This window comes from Muntiacus reevesi, chromosome 15, assembly GCF_963930625.1.
Source record: "Muntiacus reevesi chromosome 15, mMunRee1.1, whole genome shotgun sequence".
NCBI classification, from domain to species: Eukaryota; Metazoa; Chordata; class Mammalia; order Artiodactyla; family Cervidae; genus Muntiacus; species Muntiacus reevesi.
The window spans coordinates 18,269,518-18,278,625 of NC_089263.1; the positions used below are offsets into that span (position 1 = coordinate 18,269,518).

Genomic DNA, 9,108 nt, shown 5'->3' on the forward strand with positions numbered 1-9,108 from the left:
GGTCCCCTGATAGGCCCACAATGTCCTTGTCACTCTGAGTGTCTTTCCTACTACCTTGCTCCTTCTCTGCCCTTTTTGCACCTCCTCCTTCCTCTGTCCTGGCCATGACCTTCCCAGCTCCCTGTCTTCCAGTCCACAGGCCTGGCTACTGGGCAGGCGGGGCTCAGCCACACCCAGGCTGGGCTCTGACGGGGGCACCACCTCCAGGCTCACAGACTAGAGTGGAGGAGGGGCCGCTGGGAGGCTCAGGCAAACCTGCTGATTTCCAGGTGGGGGAACTGAGGCCCAGAGAGGGCACGGGCCTGACCCAGGGTCACACAGCAGGAACCCCCATGCCTCTCCTTCCCCAAGAACTCACTCTATGCCATTAAATGGATCCAAACTTGTCATTTAACCTTAAATATATATCACAGGCTTACTTCAAGGAGGTTAAGTTGGGAACAAATTTGCAGACAGACAGCAAGACTTTGCCAGCATCCCTGATAGCTGGTGCCCCTCCCCCACACCTGGCAGGGCCCACTGGGAGGCCAGCACCTTATAATGAGACACATTGGTGTTTCTGTCACTAAACTTTTGAGTATTCACACTAAGTAAAATAATAAAAACCATGAAGTGTCTCCCATCTGTTCAGGTCAAATTTTCTAAGGAATCTTTTTTTAAAGTCTTCTTCCCTCATAGCTCAGTTGGTAAAGAATCCACCTGCAATGCAGGAGACCCCAGTTCAATGCCTGGGTCGGGAAGATCCACTGGAGAAGGGATATGCTACCCATTCCAGTATACTTGGGGGCTTCCCTTGTGGCTCAGCTGGTAAAGAATCTGCCTGCAATGTGGGAGACCTCGGTTTGATCCCTGGGTTGGGAAGATCCCCTGAAGAAGGAAAAGGCTACCCACTCCAGTATTCTGGCCTGGAAGAATTCCATGGACTGTATAGTCCATGGGGTTGCAAAGAGTCGGACACAACTGAGCGACTTTCACTTTTAGAGCCTTGAAGAATTGGGATTTCAGGTAAGGACCATCCTACCTTGTGTCTCCATAGATAATGGTACAAAACACAAAGAGATTTCAAAAATGTTCATGGTTTGAAGCCAGACCCAATCTAGCCGTGAGGTTCAGAATAAGACAAGTCTCCTGACAAGGCCAAGGGTGATGGGTGGGGAGAACCATTCTGGAGCTGCTGTGCTATTACCCGAGTATCTGAGCTATGGGTTCTAGCTCCACAGATCCTGAGCCTCAACTAACACAGGGCCCTGAGCCTTTTCTAGGCATCTGACTTAATCTGCCTCTTGATCTAGCTCTTTTACAGGGTTCTACTCCTAGTGAGCTGACAGTGATCCACATGACCATCACATCCTTCTCTTGACCATCCTCCGGCCTGGGCTCTCTGACCATCATGGGCTGCTTCCTCCACTTCCTGAAGCTGCTCTCCGGCTGCATGGTCTTCTCCCTGGTGGCCAGAGTGAGCACTTGGACGGTGGACCTAAGTAACTGGTTGCTGGGAGCCAGCACATGAGATCCCACCCATGACAAGGTCATGAGGAGAAGACCTGACAAGCAAGGCAGATCAGGACCTCAGGGATTTCGAAAAGCTGCCCCAGCGCTCACCTTAAAGATGATATCTGTCTTTCTGATGCTTGCTATATTAGACTACTCCCTAATTTCTGTGACACAGGTAGAAGGCCTTCCCTGATCTCTTTTCAAACAGAATCAACTTAGAACTTTAATTAATATGTCCCCCGGACGGTGGTATCCTATAAGATTATCCAGGATGAAAGGAGTGTTTCAATTTAGACCCCTTTACTGGCATTCTAGTCTGCTTGGCAAATGCGTACTAATGCACGTGACTGCTCACAACACCTTAATCATGAACAGCATAAAGAACCTGATCACATAAAAGCCCTAACAGGCACAGAGACCTTTGGGTGGTGAGGAAGCCCTATTAGAGAACATAAAAATATTATTCTAAAAGTGGTTATTGGATCAACGTTTGATTGCTGTTAATGTGCTGAGGTTGTGCAGTGGAAGCTATTGTTAATATAGTTAAGGATTTAGAAAAATAAGAGTTTACCCCTAGTGTGGAAACAATAAGATAATTGTTAATTTTAACCAAGAGTGCTAAAACAGAGGCTGCCTCACCGGAGGCGCAGAGTTTGTGTGCTAAACTTTTTAGATAAATTTAGCTGAGAACTTCTGCAAAAAGACTGACCTTTGTGTTAACAGGGTTGTATTTCTATTATGTTGCAACCTGCTATACCATGAGACTGCCACTTTTCTGTTTTCTGCTAAGCTCAAGGCCAGAAGATAATGTACAAAAAAATCTACGGAAAAAGACTCTTGTAAACAAAGAAGTATGCAGAGAACACCTGGTTTCGTGAAGGACAAGCTGATGTAATGTCAAACTAGGTCTGTGTGCTTATCTTCCCCTTAGAAATGTACTAACTAAGGTATAAAGGCTACGGTGAAAAATAAAACACTGCCAGACCTTGCTGCAAACCCCAGTCGTCTCTCTCTCTCTCTCTCTCTCCCTCTCTCTCTCTCTCTCTCTCTCTTTCTCTCTCTCTCTCTCTCTCCCTCTCTCTCTCTCTCTCTCTCTCTCTTTCTCTCTCTCTCTCTCTCTCTCCCCGATGCTGTTCATCCTAAGGGTACCCTGGATCCTGCTGAGGCTACACCCTGGCAACTGGTCCATGTTCATCTGGTGCTTCTGCTTCACTGTGACGCTCCTCATTCTCATAGTTGACTTATTTGGGCTCCAGTATCACCTATGCTGCTCCTGGGACAACTTTCTCGTCCCATGGGCCTGCCATGTCACCCACCACTGACTCTCAGTCTTCATCAATACCCCCTTATCTACCTTCAGTCTTGCCTTAAGGCATCTTCCGGAACCACACCAGCTCTGCCTCTGCGTTCTTCTGCATCTGTGGCTTTTGCCACCGATGTGGCCTGGACCTATGATGCTGGTGAGTTCTCTGGCTCTATGTTTACCAAGCTAGGAGTGCTCAAGAGGCTGGAGCCAGATGCTGGGCGTGGCTGAGAGTGGGAGAGGAAGAAGGCTTGGAATGACTTCACAGCCGCTAGTTACTTTAAAGGGCTTCTGGTGTCAAGGCATGTATGAACACAAACACACACAACCACACACAGACCCACACACTGAGCATGCAGTCAGGCATACACCTTTAGATAGAGTCATGCAAGTGGTGGTGGGCACCTTTTAAGAGCTAGGAGTCAGAAAGTTAAGACTTTAGGGGGTGCAACTGCTAGTTGTCTTGGGCTGGGCCATGTCCCCAGGCTCTGGGGAAAGTTGGGAGTGGGGAGACTGTGGGAAGAGCTCACAGAGATGGTGATTTGTGTGAGAAGAAAAATCTGCTCAGTTTTTCTGAGTTCTAAGAAAATTTGGATCAATTAAGGTATGTCAATTTTATTTTTTAAAACCTTTGTATTGAGGTTTAAAAAAGGAACATGATAGATGTGGGAGAAAGGACAAGGCTTCTCTCTATGATTAACAGCAGTGTTTGATAGTAACCAGAAATTCCAGGAAAGTAAAAATTACTTGTGTATTTACATTTATTAGATATGGGGAGAAACAACAGGAGGGAATCATTTTCTAGAGCTTGACAGATTCTTGAGACAGGTGGTTCAGGGGATTAGGCCACTGTTACCAAGACAAGATGAGAAATAGCACTTGAATGGTCTATCAATAAAATTCTTGACTGATCTGGGAATGAGTATTCCCAGCACCTGGAGACAAATTGGTGAAAAATGCCTCCTAAACTTTGGTTGAAATTAAGACCAAAAAGAACAAGATTGTGACTAAAGAATGTTACCCACCACGAGTTCAACAAGAATCAAATCACTAGCAATTGCAGTTACTGACTTACAATCCACCTTGAAAGGAATTCAGGGTAAAGATAAGGATGAGGCCCTCTGTGCTCCAGGAAAACTGGTGAAACTGAAACTCATATAAATATTTTCAGGAGAAATATTTATGAATCCAGTTTCTTGCATTCTCTCACACTCAGCAAATCACTGAAACCATTAAATAGATGCCTGTTCCTCGGGAAGACTGTGTCCCCAGTTGTAACTGTCAGGTTGGCTTGAATAAAATTTCCTCTTCCTTCCTTAGAATGACTACTGATTAATTTTTTATCCACAAAAGCAGCTATGCATTGACCTCCACAAGTCTGGGTGCAGGAATCCCATATTGTACTATTTTACTGAATCAAATTGGGCCCAAACCTAGGCTCTCACTTCCCAGGAGGATGGCAATGCCTTGGTGTTTTAGTAAAAGAACTGCCCAGGGTGGGCTTACCTGAGGGGCTCACTGTCCAAGCCTGGTGGTTCATGAAAATGGCTGCTCCATCCTTCCTGTTGCAGGGCGTTAAGGGTCATTTGTCTGCCTCACAGCCACTGAGACCCTGGGATCCCCCCCCCCCAGTCATCTCCACTCTGTCACCCCTGCCACCACCTCAGTCCCAGGTGCATCCTCAGGGCTGTCCCCTCCCAGGGGTCCAGTAGGTGCCTCCTGTTTCAGCTTCTGCTCTTTAAAGGGGGCCAATAATCCATCCATCACCACCCTCTCCCTGAGATGCCCTGAAAGTCTCCCCATCAGCATCAGACACAGCATCCTTGTTCATTTCCAATCCCTTCTTCCCAGCTTGGAAGCTGCTAACCAGTCTCCCAGGCCAGGAAAATCCTGCTCAGATAAGACCACTCCTAGATCTTTCCAGACTCCCACCTGAATGGTAGCTTCGGAGCTTAAGAGCCAAAAAGAAGTGTAAGTGAAATTGTTAGTCACTCAGTTGTGTCCAACTCTTTGCGACACCATGGACTATAGCTTGCCAGGTTCCTCTGTGCATGGGATTCTCCAGGCAGGGCTACTGGAGTGGGTTGCCATTCCCTTCTCCAAGGGATCAAACCCAGGGTTTGAACTCAGGTCTCTTGCATTGCAGGCAGATTCTTTACCGTCTGAGCCACCAGGGAAGCCCTAAGAGCCAAACATGTTAATTTATTCTGCAGTTTTTTCAAGACACTCATCTTTGGGGTCATACTGGGTTGAAGTCTCCCTTCCCAATGAGAAAGAGTCACATGTGAAGGCAAAACTGGGGCGGAGGGGATTCACAATAGCCCCCACTTCCCACGTCATCTCGTCCCCACGGCTTTGCTCTCACCCCATAGCTCCTCCCTGTTCACCCCGAGGCTGCCCTCCTCCAAGTGGGGCTGTGTCCCCTCAGATGGTAGCTCCTTCTAGTGATGGCTGCAGGGAGGACAGGCTGGGACACGTGTGTCTTCAGATTGCTGTGGAAGGAGGCCATGACCCTGAAGGTGTGTCCTGGGTCCCAAAGCCCCAAGTTTTGGTCCTGGGCTCCCACCCCCGAGCCCTGCTGTTGTGTGGGCTGTAGAGTCAAGAGTTCAAATTTACAGCTTTAGCATTTTTATCTGGGTTCCCACTCTGCACTTTTTGACCTTAAGCAAGGCACTTGATTGGACTTTCTTATCTGTCAAATGGGATCAGCAGGACAATCCACAATCCCTTTTCTGAAAACCTTGGGCTCAGACATGCTCCAGAATTTACAAGTTTTCAGCCTCAAACAGGTGACATGGTGTACTTGCTCTCCGTGACATGACACCCTACTGGGGTCTGAAAACACCTTGTAATCAAACACATTATTGTTTCTGCAAAAGAACTTTAGAAATTCACACTAAGTGAAATAAATATAGACTGCAAATAGTCTCATGTCTCTTTTGGTAAAATTTTCTACCCAAAGATATTTTTTAAACATATCTTTTTTTTTTCAGATCCTTGAAGCATTGGGATTTCAGATAAGGGCCATCATCCCCTGTGTCTCTGTAGATAATGGCACATAGCACAAAGAGATTAAAAATGTTCATGGTTTGAGGCCAGACCCAACCCAGCTGTGAGATGAGACAAGTCTCATGACAAGGCCAAGGGTGATGGGTGGGGAGAATCCTCCTGGAGCATCTGTGCTGTTACCCGGGTGTCTGGGCCATTGGTTTCAGCTCCACAGATCCTGAGTCTCAGCCGTCACAGGGCTCTGAGCCTTTCCCTGGCATCTGATTTAATCTGCCTCGGAACCTGAATCTTTCTCCAGTGGATTCTAAGTGAAGATCACTGCCATACCAGTGACCGTGACCTGAACAACCCTCAGGACCTCCACGTGGTGTAGCGGACATGGACACTGATAGAGTCTGGTTATGCTTCTACCGCCTGATGCAGCTGTTCTCCACGTGCGCGGCTTTCTCACTGGTGGCCAGCTTGGGCACCGGAATGGGGGCCGTAAGTCACTGGTCCATGTTCATCTGGTGCTTCTGCTTTGTCATCACCCTCATCACCTTCATAGTCCAATTAGGCGAGTACCAGCCCAGTCTCCCCTTTTCTGGGAGGAGCTTTCTCTTCACCTATGCCTGCCTCGCCACTGTTTTCTGCCTCTCAGCCTCCATCATGTACGCCATCACCTACATCCAGTTCTTGCCTCATGGCCCCTTCCGGGACCAGGCCACCGCCGCCACTGCATTCTCCTGCGTCGCGTGTGTGCTTTATGCCTTGGAAGGGGTCTTTCTCTGGCTACTATTCCTGGGTGAGATCACTTTCTATTTTGCTACCATTCATGGCCTATTCAAGCTGCTGGAGACATTTGTGGCCTGCATCATCTTCGCTTTCATCAGCAACACCTACCTGCACCAGCACCAGCCGGCCCTGGTGTGGTGCGTGGCCGTGTACTCCGTCTGCTTCACACTGGGGGCCGTGGCCATGCTGCTGAAGCTGGTCAAATTCGAGAGCAGACTACACACCTTCTTCCCTCATTTCCTGTTGGGGCAGACCGTGCTCTCTGTCCTCCTTTATGCCAGCGCCCTGGTCCTCTGGCCACTCTACCAGTTCAATGAGGAGTTCGGCGGGCAGTCCCAGCGGTCCAGTGATGTGAGCTGCAGTGATGAGCTTCTCTCCACACTGTGCATCTGGGACCAAAAACTGACTGTGGCCATCTTGACAGCCATCAACCTGCTGATTTATGTGGCTGACATGGCATACTGGATCCATTTCATTTTTATCAGGTACTGAGCTCTGCCCAGGGGCTCTGGATTCCATCTTCTTACCAAGTTCTGCAATCCTCTGACATCCTCTTCCTGGCTCCCCTCTCTCCCTCCTCACATCTTTTCTGTTTCCTCCCCTCCTTCTGCTCTGTCTCCTTCCTGTGTGGTTGCCCACACCCTGTTTTGCCTCTTCCTCTTGCTGCTCTCATCTTTTCTACATTTTCTGTTTTCTGCCCCTATTCTGGTCATCCTTGGTTTTCTTGTCTCCTGTGTCCTAACCATCTCTCCCCATTTTCCTTCTTCTGATCCATCTGGGCCTGAGACTCCTTCCTTCTCTGCCCACCACCCCCTCCCACCTCCTAAGGTGCTGACTCCACATCACACAGTACTCTGTGCATCTGTTCACACCCTCGGCCTCTGGAGGGACCTCGTTGCCAAAGTGTGTCTGTCCCCCTTGTGGTGCCTTAGTTGGTGTGTGTGGGGGTGGGATAAGTAGCTAGTCACTGGGCCCACTTTCTCCCAGTAGGGGAGAGTGTACAGGGTGCCTCTCATCTAATTTAAAAAATAAATCTCTGGAGGTCAAAAATTCCCAGTGAGTGGGAGTCTAAAGCAGAGATCCTGAATTCCTGGGCCCCACCTGGTGCTCAGCCCCACCTAAGATTGTCTCCAGAATTTTTGTAGGCTTACTAAAACACACTGCCAAGAACAGTGGAGTCCAACAGTTTTGGCACCAGGGATCAGTTTTTTGGAAGGAAATTTTCCATTTCTCCCCGAGGTAGGGTGGGGGATGGTTTTGGTCAGGCCTGTCGCTCACTTCCTGCTGTGCAGCCAGGTTCCTAACAGGTCACAGACCAGGACCTGTCTGTGGCCCGAGAATAGGGGATTCCTGGCCTAGATGGCATCTCAGGGGAAGTTGAGATGACTTCCATGCCAACTACTGTCAGGGGAATCACAAAAGGAGCTACTGAAAAAGCCAGGGTCTTGAAGATGGCTGTCTGCAGTGTTGGTGAGGGGCAGCGATGTGGCCCTCCTGCCTCAGTGATCAAAACAGTAGGCCCTGCCTCTGCAGGGAGGCCACTGCAGCCTTAAAGGGTTGTTAGCCTGGGTGTTCTCCTTTTCTTTTCTTTTTCTTCTAGTCAAGAGGTCAAAAATTACTGGGGGACCCTGTTCTTAAAGGGGAATTTTCTAATTTTCTTGGGCAGGTGGATGGGGGTGGTGGGATTGCTGCTTTCATAGTCAAAAGAAATGCCTTAGTTGAGCGTGAGGGAACACACACATGCTTCTTGTGCCAATTGCTTTCTGCTGCTTCTCCTTGTTTCTCTGTACTAAGATATAATGTAATCTCAACAAATATATATAATTTTCAAAAAATTCCTTGGAGTTTCTGGTTCCCATCAGTCCAATCATAGAGAATAGTCTTGTTCCTTCACCTACGTTCATAAAGCCCTTATAATTTCAACATTAAAAAGTTTCCCAGGTGGTTCCCAGGTGGTGCAGTGATAAAGAATTTGCCTGCCAATGCAGGAGATGCAAGAGATGCAGGTTCGATCCCTGGGTTGGGAAGATCCCCTGGAGGAGGAAATGGCAACCCACTCCAGTAGTTTTGCCTGGGAAATCCCATGGACTGAGGAGCCTGGCGGGCTACAGTCCATGGAGCCACAAAGAGTTGGGCACAACAGTGACTGAGCATACACATAAAGATAAAAGAAAATAAACACCCCCTCATGCCCTCCTCTCCCCCTCACCTTCGCAAAACCAAAATCCACACACAGTAATTTTCCCAAATTTGCCTAGAGCTCAGAAGTGTCCTAGCCAATTTCCACCCTCAGCCAGACCTAGGTTTCTGGGACTCTCTGCCCATACCTGGACCAGAGCCTGGGGGTGTGGCCTGCCTGTGACACAAGAGGTTGGGCCCCACCCCAGTGCCAACAGCCCGTCCCCCTAACTCTAAAAGGGGCCATGACAGCACCTGGATGCCTCTCTTTAAAGTGTGTGCCTTTGTGCACGCTCAGTGTGTGCGTTTGTGTGTATGTGTGTGTGTACCTGTGCTCACCTGCATTGGGG

General features: G+C 48.6%; 1 protein-coding gene across 1 annotated transcript; it reads left to right on the top strand.

The window, feature by feature from the left end:
- Positions 1-1,363: 1,363 nt before the first annotated feature.
- Positions 1,364-7,072, top strand: LOC136146930 (myeloid-associated differentiation marker-like; the record flags this gene model as incomplete). The annotated part of the gene is made up of 3 exons (XM_065906048.1): positions 1,364-1,397; positions 6,013-6,036; positions 6,201-7,072. Coding segments are annotated over 3 exons (930 nt in total), but the record flags the coding sequence as incomplete, so codon positions are not given.
- Positions 7,073-9,108: the final 2,036 nt, after the last annotated feature.